The sequence below is a fragment of the Hippoglossus stenolepis genome, chromosome 17 (genome assembly GCF_022539355.2).
Source record: "Hippoglossus stenolepis isolate QCI-W04-F060 chromosome 17, HSTE1.2, whole genome shotgun sequence".
Classification (NCBI taxonomy): domain Eukaryota; kingdom Metazoa; phylum Chordata; class Actinopteri; order Pleuronectiformes; family Pleuronectidae; genus Hippoglossus; species Hippoglossus stenolepis.
The window spans coordinates 10655552-10676546 of NC_061499.1; the positions used below are offsets into that span (position 1 = coordinate 10655552).

A 20995-nucleotide genomic window follows, 5' to 3' on the forward strand; every position below is an offset into this window, starting at 1 on the left:
GACATGATGCATATTTCATGTACTGTTATGATGTGTATGGGTTGTGCGTTGGTTGTGTGTTGTTTGCAAACCAAATTGCCCCTCTGGGACAATAAAGACTACCCTTAACCCTTAAACACAGACACACCAGGGGACTAAACAGGAAGGCCTCTCTTGGAAAAGGAGTGTGTACCGGCTCGTTTTAGTGTTAAAGAGGTATAACGGACAGATGACCACAGAACTTGTCTAAGTCCGACTTCTTAAGCCTCATTTGATTTTCATTTTAAATTCTGCCTTCCCTTTTTTTGGCCGGTAGATTTTGTCTTCCGTCACTTACACTGGAAAGATCTTTCACCAACACAGGAAAAACATCATAGAATACCACAGAAGCAGTGACACTTTTACTGCACATGCGGGCATCTTAGTATTTTTCAGGATGGACCTGAAAAGTGTGTTAATTCATTCTTGACCAACATTGGCTACTGTTTGACTGCTCACATTCTCTTGCGCCCTTGGGTAAAGAAGAACCTTGGGGAGTAATCTCCCTGACAGCCCTTGGCGTGAAAAAGCTTCGGAAGCCACTGGCGCAGTTGAAAACACTTCGACTTGACCTGACCCTGCTTTTTTTCCAACCTGTTTTAGGACACACAGATGCTGCTGCTGCTGCTGCTGCTGCCCACTCGCCTCCTCCTCCTCCTCCTCCTCCTCTTCCTCAGCTTCAGTCCCGCCCACCGCCACCTGGCTCTGCTGCGCACCGCCGACTGGAGGCAGAGCGCCGCTACTCCTCTTCCCCACACCAGCGGAGAAGCAGAAACCTGGGAGCCCCTGAAAACCGCGGGTGTGAGCGAGAATTGTTTTCTCACCTTTTTCAAAACCGACTTCCACACGATCCGAAAGCGACTCGACGTCTGGAGGATTCTGGAGGAAAGAGCGAAGACGCGTAAAGAGCAAACCAGAGGGGGCTTTTGCGCACCACTGCATCCTCTCCTCTCTCCATCTCTTTCTCCTCTCTCCTCCTCCTCCTCCTCCTCCTCCTCAGCCTCTGCGCTTTTTGACGAGACTCCGGGCTTCTCCCTCTTCCCACTCACCACGAGCCTCGTCGTGAGCTGCCCCTTCTTCTTTTGTCGGAGTTTGAAACCACATTTCCTCGAGCCGCTGGAAGTACGCCGCCTCAGCCCCGGGACTCCGCAGCTTTCGTCCACACGACACAAGCGGATCATCGCGGGGACCGTGCGCGCAATCTGGGGGACTGGAAATTATTTAGCCCTCTCACATCAACGTACCGCATGGTGGGAATTTCTGCCTCCTTTCAGTGTAAGTGCCCTCTCGCTTTACGGGTTGTGTTTCCCCAGTTGCGCCGCGGTTGTTGTGTTTTTGTTCTCACGCGTAGAAATCGGTGGCACATTGGAGCAAATAGCTGTTGATCCATGGACAGAATATAACGTTTTGTGATTTGGTGCCATATATGGTGATTTATCGAGCTGTAGAGTTAAAGTCCGAAACCGCTTTGAATCAAAGCCAATCATCACGTTTGCCTGTTTCTTTTAAATATTTACGGAAGTGCAACATTTCATTTTATTTCTATTGTCTATCGAGATGACAAGTTGCGGGACTGAACGATGTGTCTGTGCGTGACTGTGTGTTGTGGTCACAGACACATTCTATTCTAATGGGAAATTAACAGTGAGCTCATTTGTCATGGAACGACATTTAATGTGTAGATTGACTAAATATCCCAAACTTTACAGATTTAACTCCCAATTTCCCTTAAAACTCTAAAGAAAATTTTAATTCTCAACTTAACCATTTCACCAATTCTTGTATCTGGGGATATTTTCGAAGAATCGAGTCATTTTTTGTGATTTAAAAAAACAAAACTATTCCCTTTACACAAATGACTGGTTGAGTCTGTTGAGATAGAGACATCCAGTCACAGCTGTCCCCATAAAGAGCACACATCAGTTCATGAGCTTGAATCCAGGATGAAGGGTTGTTCTCAGGCAACAGGCAACTCACTGGTCAAGTTTGTTCTCTTAAAAGGGAAGTACAGCCTTTACAGCAGCTGGGAAAAAAGGAAAATGCCAAAGGGTGCAAGTGAATAACGAGAATAAACCAAAATCTGAAGATAGATTCTCACTAAAGTTCCGAATAGAAACAAATATTCTGTCATTCATCATCATTTTTCAAGACATTGTGGTTGAAGATGTTGGCAGGTTGGTGGAAATATTTTTGAATGAAGCGACTTTGTTATTCTGTCTGTGTTTGTGGAAAGCCTCCTCTATCCTCCTCTCCTCTATCCTCCTCTCCTCTCCTCCTTGCGTGCTCGGGCATCCTGGAAAGCATTTATAGAGAGAGACTTTGCATTTGAAAACATCCTCCAGGGACTCTGTTACAACTGTCAAACGCATCTTCTCAAATCCATATGAAGTTTCCAGCTCCACCCGCTGTGACTTTGTCATCCTCACACAACCTAAAGCACAAAAAAAAGAGGTAGAAATCGGATTCTTTTTTTTTTTTTTAATGGAATGGCGTAGGATTGAAATTAAAGGGTTTGGGCTATATTTTACTCCAGTGGGAATGTTTTCACCCGACTGGGAAAAGAGCAGACATGCGGGTTAGAGGGAGGGAGGCTGCTGGGACACAATGCTGTCGATGCCCTACAGTTCTCACGGCTCTGACTATAGAGGAGGAGGAAAATATCTCCTGGAAACACGCAGGGGCTTTGGACATTTTTGACGCATGCCAAATAGTCCCATGCAAAGCTTTGCAGGCACCCAAGAGGGTGATTGTTAACTCCTCTCAAAAGCTTGAGCCGCTGCTGATGTAGACTTTGCTGTGTTAAATGTGGATGGAGGGGGATTGTTTACGAGCGTTTTGCATTGATACGTCAACAAGAAAACTGTTTTTACGATGAGAAAAAATCTAAGAAGAGTTTTTACTGGGCTGTCATCATGCATACATGGTGATATAAAAGTAAATTCAATATTATCAAGCTTATTATTCTCAGTATTTATTGTTAGTATTTATTTTTTATTTACTGCTGTGGTCACACTATTCAAATTGTTTACCCCGGGCATCATTTACTGTGTCATCTGTTGTTTTTTTCCCCCATTCTTTAACCACTGGGACTTCCATTAAAGTAGTGACTTGACTGAAAAGACCATTACCTGGAGTGTGTGTGTTTACAGAGATAAAGAGAGAGAGGGAGACAGAGAGAGAGAGAAGGAGTAAATGAAAGGTAAACAAAGCTGGTGATGAGGGGAGAGTAAATGATAAGTGCTGTTTGCAGGTTATCAGTTTGTGTGTGTGTGTGTGTGTGTGTGTGTGTGTGTGTGTGTGTTGCTGCGTCCACGTGCACGCTGTATAAACAGGCTCGTATTAACATTAGCCACTAACTGTGGTCCGGGCTCTGCAGAATCAGCCGTCACTTCCAGGGGCCATCTGCCTGCAGCCACCAGCCTGCCTCACACCTGTTCCCCCTCCCCGCTCTCTCACCCCCGCTTCCCGGGCTATAGGGTTAAATGCATCAGACCGCCGCTTGCACACACACACACGGACGTGGCCTCGCAAACATGATGGCAGTCATTTGATTCTCACCTACAGACAAACACTACATATTGCTAGTTGGCAGGTTGGAAAAGTGCACGCAGTTCGAGCACACAATGTGGTTTTCATATATACCATCACTTTGCTTTCATTATCTGCTTTTTTTCCCCTTCCATGCTTTTTGATGTTAACCACAGCTAGTAGCTTGCTAGTGGTTTATAGTGCATCTAAACACAGCATTCATTTATTTCAGAGGGGAAACTGCTGATTTCCCCTTTAGCACAGTCACACTGAGCCGCTGTGATGTAATTACGGAGCACTTCTTTTAAGTGTGACACACGGCCGTTTGGATGCAGTCCAGATTTGCTATATGGCGCACAAGTGATGATGACTCAACAGAGTTAATATGCCGGCTACACTGTGAAGGCCCCTTGTGTATTTCTGCATCAGCTGGAAGGTTTTACTTTCTCTTAGCATATGAACTATTCTCCCAGCAGAAGCCTGTTTATGTTAATGGCTCAGTATTGGCTCATGCACCTGCAAATGTCCTGTGTTGTTCCAATGGGCTCATTTGGCTTCTTGAACACGTTGAGCAGTAGATGCATCTTTTTTGGCATGTTTGTCCTGCCTTGTTGTGCTTCTGCAGAAACTAGCTACTTCATTAATGGACTGGCTGTAGGGCTGTTATAGATTAGTCAATTAATCACAAACTGTTTTCATAATTGATTTAAAGGTTTCAGTCTTTTTTTAATGACAAAAATAACAAATATTTTACTGTACGATGAACAGTTAGGTTCAGTATTTCTAAACTACACGATTGATCAAACAGATGATTTGAGAATGAAAACCTTTATCAAGGCCCAACATTCCCCCTCATGAGATTGCATTTAAAATCATATTTATCAGTCCCCGTCAAATTTTTTTCATCGGGATTTACGAATTTTTATCTGACAAATCAATGATGATCGCAATGTTAAAGAAAGTAAAAAAAAACTAAAATAAAAAAAAACTCCTGGATCTGCCCCCTGATCCGAATCAGCACCAATGGCTTCTTCCCTGATACCCAATCATTCCACCAAGTTTCGCTGTAATCCGAACTGTAGTTTTGTGTAATACTGCTAATACACAAACACAAACAGATAAAAACACAACATCCTTGGTAGAGATAACTAATAAATTGCAGCCCAAATGGCGACGCGATTGGAAAAGCCATGAATTCCTTCGAGTTGACAGTTTGGCTTTTCATTTTTTTCTGCAAATCCTGGAGTTGATTGCTGCTCGGAGGGTTTGTTGCTGACTCCTTTTGTGAAGCTCAACGTATTAATCATTCAAACACATCGGCCGCGGTAACTGAACTGTGATATATGAAGATAAAGACGGTGGGGTGTTTTGAGATAGGTTTTGTTTGAAGACGTGCAGTCAGAGGGCAAGTGTAAAGCTGTAGAACTGGATACTAAAACCACTGTTCCATGCACTCCTTCAAGATGTATAGATCTGTTCTGATTATTCAGAGCCGTCTGTTACCAAGTCCCAGAGTGAATTATAGATGGAATCAGAGTGCGTGTGTGTGTGTGTGTGTGCGTGTGCATACACACACATTGCCCTTGTAGATCGATAGGCCCATTGATGGTTATCAGCGAGAGGGCAGTTCTCTTCACTGCTTATTGAATTTCATCACCCATGAAAGAGCAGCAGTGTTATAAAAGGACTTGCAGGTATGTGTGTGTTTGTGTGTGTGTGTGTGTGTTTCTGCGTATGCATTTGTGTGTCCGTGCGCGCTCTCCCATGCCCACAAAGGCAAGAGGTCTTTGCTTTATTGTAGCTGTGAGTTGGCCTTTGCGGGGGCTTATTTAATGTCAAAGTCAACAGCGAGCACTACAAACCGATTTTTATTGGCCTTGTTCGTGTTTTTTACTCCAGATAACATGAGACTTATAGGGCAACTGAAGAGGAGGCCAATAGGGCAGCGTCGGACAATTCATCACGTTTCATGGACGCAGTAAATTCTTTTTCGCGGGATTCCTCACTTCAAGCCGTTTAGCGAACGGGAAGTCACCATGATGGAAATGTGACCAAATCCAACTTCCTCATCCTCCTTCTTCTTCAGTGACGTAGCGACAGCTGTACAAGCGGCGTCCAAAAGACGGACAGCTGGGAAATACAGGTTGGTCGTTGTTGAGGTAAACGGCGAAACTGTGTGTGAAAGCGCTGTGTTTGCTGGGCTAAAACACACACTGATAGACCTGTGCAGGGCAACACAAACACACACTCTATGCCCTCATAGTCCTCTGTATATAGACTGGGATTGAGTTGCTAATTAACTCCACTTTCTCTAACTGTATCACGCACAGGCAGACTGCCACACACACACACACACACACACACACACACACACACACACACACAAAGAATCTCTCTCTTAGGCCTCTTCTCATGATGTCTGTCCCCTCGCTCTCTCGTTCTCCCACTGTTTATTTTCCTGCCTCCATCTGGAGTCGGCTGATATTGTAATCGCCCTAATGCACATTGCCTTCCCCTCGCACACGTACACACACACACACACACACACACACACACACACACACACACACACACACACACACACACACAATGTGCCATCCTGACAAGCCCCTTTTCTTATTCCAAAAGATAAGCCACTGGATGTGATTCTCTGACTGCAGCCTGTGTGTGTGTGTGTGTGTGTGTGTGTGTGTGTGTGTGTGTGTGTGTGTGTGTGTGTGTGTGTGTGTGTGTGTGTGTGAGAGAGTGCACACGCAGGTGTCTATACAGTATGTCTTAAAGAATACAAAGGACACACACACAAAAGTGTATTTCTCCCTCCACTCCGCCAAAGGTAACGATATTGAATAGGAGATTCAGAGTGATGCGGACCGGTGATAATGTGGCTGAGTGAAGATGTTCCCCGTTATCGCTCACCTCCTCGATATTCACCTGTCAGCTAATTTACATTTAAAGACTAGATGGTGTGTGTGTCTGTTTGTGTGTGTGTGTGTGTGTTTACTTGTATTTTGTAACGGTTGGTGTGAAAAGAAAAGTGTGCACATGTGTGTGGGCGTATGTGGAAGGAGATTACTGCACTGCCATTTCTAATAGCTTTTGTTTTGTGATTCAGCAGACGTTTGGGATGATGGAAGGTGGGAGCTCTCTCTCTCTCTCTCTCTCTCTCTCTCTCTCTCTCTCTCTCTCTCTCTCTCTCTCTCTCGCTCTCACTCTCACATACACACGTTTAAGACACAGGCAGGTTTGATTGATGGGGAGTAAGAGCTGTGAAACTGTGTGATTAGGAGCCTTTTTTCTCCTGAGTTCACAAGAGGACAATTGTTGAGGAATGGACCGGCTTGCTTTGCTGCCAGTCCATAAAACCTTGCCATAAAAGTCGCTTTTGACCTTGACTCTGTGTGTGTGTGGGTGTGTGATGTGTGTGTGTGTGTGAGTGAGAGAGAAAGAGAGAGAGCTCTTAAAACAAACAAACAGGCAGGCAGAAAATCAGACAAATTGACAACGAGAGACACAAAAAGAGTAGACGAGAAAGTGGCAGATTGAGTGAGGGTGGGCAGATACGTCACCTCGGCCCTGTCACGCTTTAGCACATTTAATAACCCGAACCGAGGTTGCTTCTCGCATAAAATCCTACATTGTTAACGCTGACCTGCATGAGCATGTGAAAATAATTCTCTTTCTGCCCCCCACCACCACCACCTTTTTTTTAAAGACATAATTTACGATCACCATGCCGACTTATCAGCTTGGATACCCCCCCCGATATATGATTTACAGCTCCGTTCTCTCTCATTAATTTTGATCTATGGATTTGGACGGTACACTTTTTGAAAAGGGCAGCGGCTGGAGTGGAGCCTCGGCACAGCCTGGTAAAAAGAAGTGTAATTAAGATCAGCAGACAGGGAGGGAGAGAAAGAGAGAAGTGCCGATCGATGGACGCAGACAGTGGACCCTCTGTTTTTTCCCTGCGAGTATTGACGTGTTCAGTCAATTACAGAGAGAGAGAAGGAGAGAAGCAGGAGAGTGTGCGTGTGCGTGTGTGCGTGTGTTTTCAAATATGTGTGTGCTCACATGCCTGCGTGTGTGAGTAAGTGCGAACAGCCAATGCACATCTGCGTCTAAGATGTGTTCCTCTAATATTCATAATAAAGTGCGGTCGACAACTGCAGAGCAGACACGGCCACTGTTGTTTTAGGACTTCCAGTCGCCCCCGAGCCTTTTATCCGACATCACAACTCAATCATTGTTTCCTCCATTTGCTGGTTAATATCACACCACTGCAGCCAAATAATGAGGCTCCCCTCTTTTGTGCTTGAATTTGACTTGCATGATGGGTATTGTAGGAGGAGAGGGGCTTCCAGCTGTTGTCAGTTAATGTCACAGACAAACAGGGAGATAGGACAATGGAGCGACGGCCGCTTCCTCCGTCCAATTGTGTTGTTGTCAAACCGACAGCAGGTGCCTTGAATGATAAACGCCTGAGAGTCAATTATTTCGCGGAAGGGCCATTTTGGAAATTGGAATGGAAATGGAAGGAGCTGGTCCATTTTCCCCAATTGGGGCCAAGTAAAAGCCTCATTTTGTTTAACTTCTAGTGTACGCTGACAACCCCCCAATCCACTTCCCCCAATCCCCATCCAACCTTCAATAGCCTGACTTGTCGCTAGCCACCCCGCTAAGTGTTTGTACGCTCAGAGTCGATATAGCCTTTCGCCGGGAACAAAATTACAGTCCATTTTATTTCAACAGAAATGATATTTGATGGCATTTCCTCCTCCAAAAAAGACGATTACGTTCAGAATAATCACACTCACACTGGGTTTTTTTTTTCTTGAAGGGGATAATAATAAAAAGTCTGAAAATGGTGGTTGAGTAAAGAAAGCTGCTGCAGTTGGATGAGAGGATTAGATGTGAGGCTGTAGCCGTGTATTGATGAACAGATAGAGATCTCAAGAACCGCCTCTCCTCGGTCCTCTGGTGTGTGTGTGTGTGTGTGTGTGTGTGTGTGTGTGTGTGTGTGTGTGTGTGTGTGTGTGTGTGTGTGTGGGTGTGTTTTATTACAGATAGAAAACATCTGTCTATCTGTCCGTCCGTCAGTCCTTCTATGCAAGCACCTCTCCTCAGATGTGTGTGTTTGTTACATATAGAAAACATATCTATCTATCTATCTATCTATCTATCTATCTATCTATCTATCCATCCATCCCTCCATCTATCCATCCATCTCTATCTGTGTATCTATCTATCTATCCATCTCTATCTGTATGTCTGTGGTGTTATCTGATACACACTCATGACCCCAGCTGCTCTTATGGATTTGCGATTGACAGTCCTTTCATCAAAGCATCTGTTCTTTCCCTCTGTTATAGTCTCACCATATGGACATGTCATCCTCAGCTGCACGTTTTATAGTTCTGTAGATGATGTGTCTCCATGGTAACCAAACTCCTCTTTTAGAAATATGATATGAATTATATTTTTAGCCCCCACATGTGCATGATGTCTAAACACGCCGGTGTCCGTATTGCAATGTACCTTGACATTTATGGCGTTTCATATCGAGCAAGGCGGCGTGATGGTGAACCGGTGCCGACTTGCTATCGAGGCACACTTCTGAAGTTTTACGGCTCCTCCAGTGCACAGACATGTTTGTCCACTCTACACGATAGAGCCATTTGTGGAAGAATCCGATCTCTTTTCCAGGATTTAAACAGCTCCAGATTTGCGGCAAAACTCTTTAGTCCTGGTTACACAGAGTAGGCGCAGAGCAGAGGAGGGAGAAGGGCTCTCACGGAGCAATAAAAATCCAGGAGAGAGCGTAAATCCATCTCCCCTTGTAAGGTCCGAAATTTTTTTGCAGATGTTTCAAGATGTTTGGCCCGAGCGATGGTAATTTCTTGCCCATCTGTCTTCTCTCCTCCCCCTATGCCTCTTTATCAACATCTGGTTTTCGGTGCGGCGGGGAAACAAGTATCCTTTATAAGCCAAGGGTTCGCAGTTCCCCCTCTGCTTGTGCTATTAACTTATCCTCAACTACTGCTCTCTGTCTGTGCACACATATTCACATATGCTAACCATTAGAAAGTCATACCATTCAGAAAATGTAATAACTTTCAGTTAGAGGGGGAGATAAAGTATTTGGCTTCTTTTTTTTTTGTTCTCTCTTTATTTTTTCCATAACTGAAAAGAATTTGGGGTTCGGTTTTTTATGCCTCCCCAGTGAGAGGACAAATTACTGCCTAGATGTTAGTTGGAGGATGCTTTAGTGAGAGGAAAACCCCTACCCCTTAACTATTTGAGTAGGACCCTGGGGTCTGTGTCAGCACCTCCACGACCCAGTCGGGAGTCAAGAGAGTAAAGCTGCTACTCAGGGTCGGAGACGCATCCCATCAATTCACTTCTAGGAACAAGACAAGTTTAGTTGGGAAGAAATGCACACAAACAATTTGCTCCACACTTTAGCGGTGCAGCAACACTAAGATCTTAATTTGCTATTTCCTCTTTGGCAGTATTAAATTGTCCATGTATAATTCACAGCTGCGCAGGGATCGTGCATTGTGGCGCAGCTGCGACTTTATGTTTGCGAATTTAACCACCTCACACACAGGACTGAACTTCACGTGGAATACACACACACACACACACACACACACACACACACACACACACACACACACACACACACACACACACACACACACACAGACACACACATCTACTGACAGACACGCAGGTGTGCACTCACCAAATCGCTCTCTCACATGCTCACAGACAGCATGAAGTTGAATATTCAAACAAAGATTTGCAGCTCAGCACCATATGGCAGAGTTTTCAATCTGAAATGAGGGAAGGTGCTTTGTCTTGTAAGGTGCTGTGTGGCAGTGGTGTGTATTTGATAGGGCACAGAGCAGCCACCGAGGATTATGTGTTGTGGGGCGTTACCGTAACAGAGAAGCACATACACACAAATAAGTTTATTTTGTGCACGGACACATCAGATGTACCACTCTTACTCCAACACCCTCGTCCTGTCATTTAGCCACTTAACAAAAGCACGCCGAGCTCAATGTTACAGCCGATTACGTTTCATTAAATCATTGTTTTTTTACTGTCACAAAACACAGTCTCGTAGAATTTTATTACATGTATATTAAAATGAATTAAAAGGTCCCAACAAGCACCATGCCATGCATACAGTCCCTGTATTTGGATAAATACAAAAATAAAAATTTGTCTTTGGTTTTGCCACTTTGCCCGAGGCTACGACACACAATCAGACAAAAACACGAGCCCACACATGACAGATGCCCCTTCCTGCCAAAGACACTAATGCATTAGTCGTGCACTGCCCCTGGGCTCCTGCCTCGTAGGACAATAACCACCACCGAGTCACCAGCTGATATCAGGGATGGAGGACGCACGGTCACGCTGGTGCAAGCACATGTGTGTGATTAGGCTGAGCCCGTGTTTGTTTGCCATTAGCATGTAGAAGGGATTTACACGTGTAGCTGAACGTAATCAGTCAGTTTTAATAATTCAGTTTGTTGCTGTGTGTTTTTCTTCTGATACATCAAAATGTTTGAATAGGCCATTATTTTAAGTAGTTTTGATTCAAGTGAATTAGCGTGTTGTGTGTGTGTGTGTGTGTGTGTGTGTGTGTGTGTGTGTGTGTGTGTGTGTGTGTGTGTGTGTGTGTGTGTGTGCTCTGATGCCACCACTATGTTTGCAGATGATAGTGTGTTGAGTCGACCTTTGTTTGTTCACTCTGTGTGTGTGTGGGCTTTAATGTGCGTGCATGTGTGTTTGTGTTGGTGGGCGGGTGGTGTCTTCATGGGGAATTGATTGAAAAGGATTAGATTGTGATTACAAAAATGGGGGTGGGGGGAGACCAAAGTGGAGATAGGGGGAGAGAGAGGTGCAGCGAGGTGAGATGTGGAGACGAGAGAGGAGAGAGAGGAGGATATTTACCAAAACTAGATCTGCACTCAGTAGAATGCATTCCTCTGCCAAAACCAAACACCAGATCTGTATATTTATTTGGATCTGCACCAAACTGCACACACTCAAAGTTGGTTGGCCTAGGTAATGAGACATCCATCATGTGAGGAAAAAAATTGCAGCCGTTTCCAAAGTCATTGGCTAAATAAAAACTAAATTAAACTGCTTTAATTAGATAGAACAGTCTGTATGTTAAAAAAACTAAATACAGACAATATTGTAATAATCAGGGCATTAGTTTTGTCATAGATAGTCAGCTTGTGATTTAACAAACATCTTGTGAACCCAACTCTTCTATCTGTTGAGAGCAGTGACTCTAGGCACCAGTACTTAGTGGGAACAATCCAAAATGAGATTCCTGTGTTTTAGACTGAAAGCCAGGTTATGAATCAGGCTGCGTGAGGTTGTGTGTGCATCTGTGGCTCTGATGTAAGCCTGTGTGTCGGTGCCAGTTGGAGAACAAGACCCTGGAAATAGAGTGGGACACGTTTGTGAGTGACTCGAAAACCGCTGGAGTTTTTTTGCCAGGAGCCACGGAGGGGGGGAGGGAGGGAGGGAGGGGGAGAGAAGGAGGTAGTGACAGAGAGAACGAGAAAAAGAAATGACCCAGTACAAGATGTTAAACAACAGTTATGAGTTTCCAAATTGCTGAGCTCGGATACAAGCTTCAGCTCTCAGACCTCTAATGTGTTTTTGAGATCCGCTGTCGCTCCCTCTCTCAGGCGGCGACACGGCGTCGATGCTGGAAGCACTTCAGCATTTGGGGGGAAAATAACATATGAAATCAGTCAACCCATGTTTAACTTGTCCATGTCAAGGAGTTCACACAGCAAGTCTTAACCACAGCTACATGCGAGCCACTATATATAGCTGCTCTACTGTATAATAGAAAATTATAGTGCAACTGGGGATTAAGAGGTTGGGAATTTTTGTTTTTGCATTCATGGTATGTGGAAGAAAGCTTGTAAAGTATGACACACGCAGCTCGCAGAAAAACAACTTCTTGCTCTTCAAATGATTGCCGGGTGACGATGTCTTCCTGAAGATGGATGGAGAGGCGTGCATGTTTTTTTTTCATGTTTTGTTTTTCTTTTAATGAGAGAAAAGAAGACACAGCAGCCACCGCGTGTGGGCTGCGAGAGCGCGCTCACATCCTGAATTTAATGGGTCTCCTCATTTGAAATGTGCCAGCGTTTCATTCACACCCCGCAAATTGAGTCTGGATCTCGCAATATGAAAGTGACAGTGTAAGAAAATTTAATTCATGAATTCACACATCTTAAAAAAGTTAATTTACAGGAAATCCTGGAATATGAGTTTTTACTTTATACACTTCCCTGAGAAGCGAATTGTGTAGGAGCGAGTGATAGAACAAATCTCCTTAGGTACAAAGGAAATGCCTTCACCCACATACACATATTCACACACTATGACAACCCTCCATCCCTGGAAAACCATCAATCCTGATACTGCTCAGTGGTTTTGATTGAGGACGGACCAGACCGTCCCTGTCTGTCTCTCTCTCTGGTGTCTGAGAGCAGCAGTAATGGTGCCAGAGGAAGAGGCAAGGACACCGTGTTTTATTTTACCAGCCTGAGACGTGCTGAGTGTGGTTCAGGGACAGACAGGTGAAGAACATAGGGTACTGAGAAGAGAGACACCATATTTAGATTCACATTATTTTTGTGTTCGATCTCACTGGCATGTTCAAAGAGGCATCATCACTGCTGGTTCTGTGCAAAATACACATGTTTTTTAATTCAGCAGTCATTCCATTCTGCTTTCTCTCCTTTTTCCACCTTGCTTTTCTTTCCAGCAATTTTCCTTTCAGCTTACTTTTCTCTCTCTGTCACACCAGTAGCGTAAGAAGTGCGAATAAAATAAATAGCATCCTTGCACTCACCTGTCTTTGCATGTGCATATATGTGCATGTGTCCTTTGACAGTTGGGAGAGCATATCTGCTTCTCCTGTTGTCATGGAAACAGTGGGCACTGTGTGTGTGTGTGTGTGTGTATATATATATATATCTAAGTGTGTTTCACTAGAGACCCCCCCAAGATAGAGCATTGAGTTCTGGTCAGGAGGACCACGGCCACATTCAGACCTCATTCTACCTCTGACTTAATTCACCTCTACTTTTTATTGTTTGACTCCAGTAAATAGACCACTGCTTGACTCACTGTTCGATGCCCCCGGCAGCGTCTGAGGAAGACAGATAGGACAGTCCGCTTCACCCGGGGCAGGAGGCAGGCCTGTGGGGTCAGGTCCAGGGCCACCGGTCCCACCTCCACCCTCCAATCCCCCTCTCCCTGCTCCACCAACTATCCTTCCACCGCCCTCCATCCCACAGTCGCTGCTGCGGCTTTAATTACTTGAAAACAAGGAAAAACATCCTGGACCCGGAGAGAGAGAGTGACTGAATGGACGGCGTGCGTGTGTGCTGCTGTGCGTGCACGGCGTGTTTTGCAGAGGAATAAGACATTTATCTCGACGGCGCAATACTGTCTTCCACACAAACACACACTAACACACACAAACACACACTGTCCCCTTCGCACACATCCTGACCCCAACCAGCCAACCATCCCCACCCTTCTCCTCTCGCTTTCTCTGCGGGTTCCCATCCTCCCCCGCCCCCTCCCCCTCCCAGGTTCCTTCTGGTTCCATTTCTGGTTCCTGACCAGCGGGGCTATCTGTGGATGGCCAGTGGTTCCTCTCATTCTGCCGGCCCATTGTGTGGTGAGCTGGGCTGGGCCCTGGGCCCGGGGGCCTGGGAGGGGAGCCAGGAATGGTCTGGTTCCTGTTGCTGTACTAGTTAAAGGAACTGTGGCACCGCTTCCACGACTGCTGTGAAAAACTGAGTTTAGGGCTATTTTGGTGGAAACAGCCACGTGAGTTGCTTCCCTGGCTTTGGGGGAGAGCGGTGACTTTGATGAGGAGAATTCTCTGGTTTAATTGGAAGCTCTGGGTGTTAAAATAACTTAGTAACACAATTTGTTCCACATTTGTTACATGACAAATCTGTGTCTTACATGTAGGAAATGTTGTGCAACTTTAAATGTCTTTCTTTGGGATCAGGATTCTGAGGAGTGACTGAGACGCAGGTACATTTATATACAAACCGTGCAGTCACCGACATTTCTAATCATATAAAACGGATAATGCCACTGTTAAAATTATTTTTATTCAACTTCTTCCTTCATGCTTCTTAACAACATTTATAGCCTTTGAAATTACTCTTGTTGTTTATTGATTTCAGAATTGTATATGGCAGCAATACTGACCTAAGCAACCTAACCCCCCAACCTTTAAGAACAACTTGAACTCGGCACACTCACCCCTCATTATCTGTGTCATTGACTCGACAATGGGATGAAAACACATCATTAAGTGTGTGTGCTGCACATGTCTGCACAGAGCGTCCTCTGGTTTGAAGGAACACACACACACACACACACACACACACACACACACACACAATTTGTGACACACTCACAGCCTCAACCACAGCTCCCTTCAGCAGCTCCAACTGTGACTTGAGTCCACTCTTGTGCCGTATAACCTCCTCCCTCTGGGACTCCCGGCTCACCGTGGTGGGGCTGCACGGAGCGCGACACTAGCTACTGCGCTCGGTTAATTATGACTGCCAGGCCCCGGCTGTCACAGTGATTCACCATGGAAAGAGAGAGAGAGTTGGGGGGGAGGAAGAAGAGGGTAAGGGGAGAGGAGTTGGCAGGTGTGCAGATGTATCGTTAGCGCCACCTAGTGAGGCAGAGAGAAGATCTTCCTGAGTTGACAAACTCTATGTCACCCTGTCTGTATTGGCACACATTTTTCTTTTCCCCCCTTTCCTTGTTCACATGTCTTCACAAATGTCCCGGGCTTCTATCGCGCGCCTCCATCTCTCAGCAGCCGAGCACTCCCCTTTTCTTGCTCGCTTGTTTTTTCAGTTTTTCTCCGTGTTGCCGGTGTCAGTCGCGCCGTTGCAACAAATCAAGTGCTCCATTCATCTGGTGTCATCTGTGCGCTACAGAGAAACTGGAAATGTGTGCTCTCTCCCCTCCTCTGCCTCTCCTCTGACAGCCACCTCTCCACTTCATCATCGGTGAGCAGATCAGATTGGAAGTGGGCCAAGTCACTCAGCGCCGGCTAAATGGAAGTTGGCCGTGAGTGAGGATTTATGGGACTGGTTGAGGCCGGTAGTGCCCTGTATTGGGATCAGATGGTTTATTTGCCATTGATCCTTGAGGCACAGTGGGATGGGTGTTTAAAATACAGTTCCCTCCACTCTATAAGGTTTATAAGATATATTGATAGTTCTCCGCCTGCAGTCGGTTAGAAATCAAGCATCTTCCTTTCGGAGACATCAGATCATGTTTGAGTAATCTGCTGCTATTTGTGCCCTCAGGTGAGGGGGAAAAATGGTGTCTGCATAACCATTAACAACTCTTACGGCAGTTAAGCAACTGGTTTGGTAGCAAGCAGCCGAGATTGGAAGATTTCAGCAACCCATCCATCCACCAACACACACACACGGGCCCTCACACATGCATGCACCCACGGCAAAAAAGTAATTTGTTCTACCTCATTAGCATGTATTGTGGCGAGCGGGCGTAACACACTGAAAGGTGAAATGGGTCCGCCATGAATAGCACACCAGTCGGCAGAAGAGAGGGAAGAGGGGAAAAGAGGGAGGAGGAGGAGGAGGTGGAGGAGGAGGAGAGTGTCCAGATGGCTGGGGACCTGCCGCACACACAGGGAGTCTCTCGCTCGCCGCTTTTCTTTTTTTTCCTCCGCTGATTGCACCGTTTCGACTACACTTGCTTTCACTCGCTGTCTCTCCGCAGCTCCCTCTTCTTCTCGCTCATCACACACAAAAGCCGAGCCCACATGTAACCTCCTTCAGAGTTCTTGTTCACTTGCAGCCATTGTGCATGTGCACGCACCACGCACACGCACACACACACACACACACACACACACACACACACACACACACACACACACACACACACACACACACACAGAAGCAGTGTGTGACCAGGAGGCAGAGAGCGGCTGAGTACAGCCTACAGGAGGGCTTGTTGTGGCCCATTGCCCTTCTACACGAGCTGGTATCTCTTTCAACCACCACCCCCTTCCTCTTCATCCATCCTTCCTCTTTCCATCCTTCCTCTCCTCTCATCTCCGTCAAAACACCCTTAATAAAAGCCGACTGGAGTTGGTTGACTACACGGACCGTCCGGCTTACAGTCGGAGACATTCTGGACAGATTTCACAAAGCCTCCTTCTCCAGTTTGATGACTGGAGACTACGGCTGTTTGATATGCGGTATTGAGACTCTGTTTCTGGCGAGTTACATCAGATTGCACTAAAGCTGAGGCCATCTTTGGTCGATCCTTTGACAGCAAAAAGCGGAAAGAGGGAGAGAGAGAGTCGCGGAGAGGAAGAGTACTGACGTTTGCCCTGATGTTCCCTTTCCTTTTCTCTCAGCATTGTGTAGCGCTGCCAGAATATCGGTTCATTTATCTTTCCATCTGTGTGTGTGTGTGTGTGTATCAGTCTGTCAGTCTCTGACTAACGCTCTCTTTCTCTTATCCCGTTTCTCTGATTCCACCAACCCGCACTTCGTTCTCCTCTACTCTTTTGCCTCTTTTCCTGCGTGTCTCTCTCAGACTACGTCTTTCCTGTGTGTCTGGTAGAGAATCAGTAATGGTCTCCACTGGGATGTAAACTGTGTGAGGTTCTGTGGGTTTTGTAGGCTGCACACACACACTCACACACACTCACACATGCACATGGAAGCACGCACATCAGTTTTAGTCAGCACATGAGCAGGGATTAGTGGGCAAAAGAGAAAGGAAAGGGAAAACAGTGTGTGTGTGTGTGTGTGTGTGTGTGTGTCATGTGAGTCCAAACACAACCCTATATTTACATGCTTTTGCATCTATATGCTCTTTTTGCATATTTCTCTTCCTGCATCCCCTCGCTTACATCCCTCTGTGCCATTAAACCTACACACATGGAGCGGCCAGAGGCTGTCTCATGGGACTTCAGTGTGTGTGTGTGTGTGTGTGTGTGTGTGTGTGTGTGTGAGAGAGAGAGAGAAAGAGAGGGAGCATTTTGTGTGTGTGTGTGTGTGTCTGTCTCACTCCATCACCCCCACTATTCAAGTCCACCTCATTGACTCATCATTGAGTGGGCCCTCCAAAGCTCTATTGAGTTTATCAAGTCTTCCACAAAAAGTCACTCCCATTCATTCTTGTTGAAGTGAGCTACACCCCCTCCCACCCCTTGCACACACACACACACACACACACACACACACACACACACACACACACACACACACACACACACGCACACGCACGGATGCTCTGGCCCAGGCAAAATGGCATTGACGCTTCAATAAAACCCCCTTACCGTCCTCATCAGCATGTGTGACTATTCAGTTTGTTAAAGCGCTTGTATGAAGAAGGGCTTTTATTCGCCTGTTTTGAATTTAAGCCCATATATTAACCCTTGTACGGAATGACTCTTTAATACTGTGAATAGGAGGCGAAGGGAGGGTGTTAGGGGACAGGAAAGGAGGCGAGTAGAGACAGATATATGATTGGGATTCGGCGAGCTTATACTGAAAGCCACAGCGTTTGTCGCTCGCTGACAAGTTGACCTGTTTAATACTTGCATAAAGTACGGGCCTGATGCTCATTCACAGACACGCTCGCACAATGAGAGCGTAATTTAACACAGCACGACTCATATCCCACACAAATGTAAATGTGGTGTTTGCAATGGGAGCGCTTTGAATGCATTTGTGCCTTTTTTAACAAACGTGCCCACAAACGCCGTTACAACAAACACGTGAAATTGTAGGTTTTACAACACGCGGACCAAAATGCAAACAATCCCGACTATTTGGAGTTGTGCAAAGCTGTTGTTGCCGTCAGTCGGATTATGTGTTTTGGCAAGCCTCTCGCTAAAGTATTTGTTTGGTAGCCTACGTCTGTTGCTTGTTATTACATGTTTTTGTTGTGGACGAGATGGTGAAAGTGGGACCGCTGCCAGGCAATCTGGGACAGAGAGAACAAATGGCCTGAAGAGAGGCTTCGGCATCCCGCTACAGCGCACTTCCACACATATGACATGATTTCATTGGTGCTGTGAGCCAATGACTCCTTATTAGGTAAAAAAAAAAATAGCTTTCCACTGTACTGACTGATCACGTATCCCGACTGGTATATATGGCCTGGCCCCAGTTAGCATGGCGGGCCTTCCTGGCGCTTACAGGCTTCAAAATAATCAATAACAGGTCTCTGATTACAATAACTGGAAGGTGGGATATGAAATCAACTTCCCCACTGCTGTTTATTGAATAAACTGAATCCATTGTATCAGTGTCTGCTTATGAAAGGAAATATGAGCTTAAAGAGAGAGACGAATGTGAGTGCGAGTTTTTTTAGGGGCCACAAGTCTCAGGGGAGCTGGTGGAGCTATTGCTGTTGTTTATCAGCGCACACACACACACGCACACAAACACACTCATCCGTCTCTATCTCAATTCTCTGGCTGTCTTATTATATTTCTTCATCCCTTTCTCTCTCTCCTCCATTACTGGCGTTTTAAGCAGCTCACTTGGGAACATGAGGCTTGTTGGCTTGCAATAATGTTAAGATGCTTTGTCTCTCATCCTCACTATTGTGGGCACACACACACACTCTCGCACAAACACACAACACACACACTCACACAGAAAGGGAGGTAAACGCAGTTAAAAGGAGGATCAGGGGAATTTCGGTGCCATTCTTTGTCTCCTACCCTCCTGAACCTGAGACACGGTGCATGGGATTGTGCGAAAGTGTGTGCGAATGTGTGTGGGTGTGCATGTGTGCAGATGCCTGCAAGCTGACAGGGAGTGAAAGCCCAGACATATGTTAATCAGATGTTGTGATGATGGCAGAGCAGAAGGAGAGAGCGAGAGTGAGAGAGGGAGAGAGACAGAGGGAGGGAGAGAGAGAGCACTGGAGAGACGGATGAGGGGTGAAAATAAATGCAGAGCTTTTAAAAGACAGAGTGTGAGGAAGGAGAAAAAGGAACCGTGCAGGAAGAGGAGAGAAGACGAAATGAGGAGGAGAACAGAGAAAATGACAGCAAAATGGTGCAGTGATTTATTTTCCAACTGCACAAACCACTGCAGAGAATCGATCCAATCCATTAGTTTAACTGAATGGACCTCCACTATAAGTTTGAGGTCATTGAACAAAAATGATAAATGTTTCCTGTCTGCACTGGGATACATTAGCCAAACACAGTGTGATGTTTTTGTCTCCAATTTTACTACTACATTGTTACCCTGTTTTAACCTGGTTGTAACATCTGATATCTGCCATATGTATCATATAAATCCACCAGTAACTGGACAGTAACTCAGTATTAAAGTTGCTATTATCTTTATATTTATGGATTGACCGGTTGCCAGTACGATCAGATGCTGAAATCTGCTGTCAATCAGGCACTGTTTTCTACACGGCCGGTACCTTAAGCAATGAAAGTGTTATTTACCGTTAAAATGATTGTAGTTTATATTAATAGATTAATCTTTTAACTGTTGACAGTTTAAATTGAATCTTCCAATTTGCTCTAGCAATATAATAGCCGTTCTTATTGTCGACCCTCGTATCGGTTCTGACACCGTTTAGTCACCGGTACCATTTTACTTGAGGCATGATCCCTCAGTCACATGCAGGCAGATATATATACAGAATATACACATCCTGCCTTAACTTAAAATAGAATTATAATAATAATTTATAGGTGTTATAATGTTAATTGTGAAATAAAAAGTGAGTTTTGTCACATTAGCAAAGTAATGAGAGGTCAACAGGCAGCGTGAAGGAGCTGATTGGGCGAATTCAAAGCAACGTGATTAAATCGTGCAAGAAAATAAGATATTAAAGTGTCGGCCTGAGAAGTTTGGTCCAATATAATTGAAAACATGTTATTATTTTGGCTCAAGAAACGGATAAAGCAGAGAAGAAAAATGGAGAGAACATTTCGAGGAGGGGAGAGATGTGGGGCACTTCTACTCAGGAGAGTTCAGAGGGGGCCAGAGAAGCTGCAGACGGCTGCTCCAAATGGATTTTCCTTGTTTGTAATGAGGCTACTTGTTCTGCCGCCGCTGCCAGAGCATGTGGTGTTTCTGGGGGAGGTTGGATGGGGAGAAGGACAGAGATAGTGGCGGATGAGTGGTGAAGATGGGTGGAGGCGATAAAGGGGAGAGCAGGACGTAGGCGACTGTGGGGGGGGAGGAGGAGGAGGAGAGGTAAGATGGTGGGAGAAACAATCAGTTATTGCAGATAGTGAGAGGGAAAAGAAATAAACAGAGCGAGGGGTAGAAAGAGATATTTGTGATGGAAAATATTACAGCTGTTGTGTTGTCGAGGAGGAGAG

The 20995-nt window shown here is 45.5% G+C and overlaps 1 protein-coding gene across 8 annotated transcripts in view; it reads left to right on the plus strand.

Annotated features, from left to right (window-relative positions):
- Positions 1-719: 719 nt before the first annotated feature.
- runx1t1 (RUNX1 partner transcriptional co-repressor 1) overlaps positions 720-20995 on the plus strand; it is a 54557-nt gene continuing 34281 nt past the window's right edge. For all 8 annotated transcript variants that reach the window (XM_035183267.2, XM_035183273.2, XM_035183269.2 and 5 more), the window contains exon 1: positions 720-1293. In XM_035183267.2, coding sequence (XP_035039158.1) covers positions 1266-1293 — 28 coding nt within the window. In that variant the 5' untranslated portion in view covers positions 720-1265. The remainder of the gene's footprint in view (positions 1294-20995) is intronic.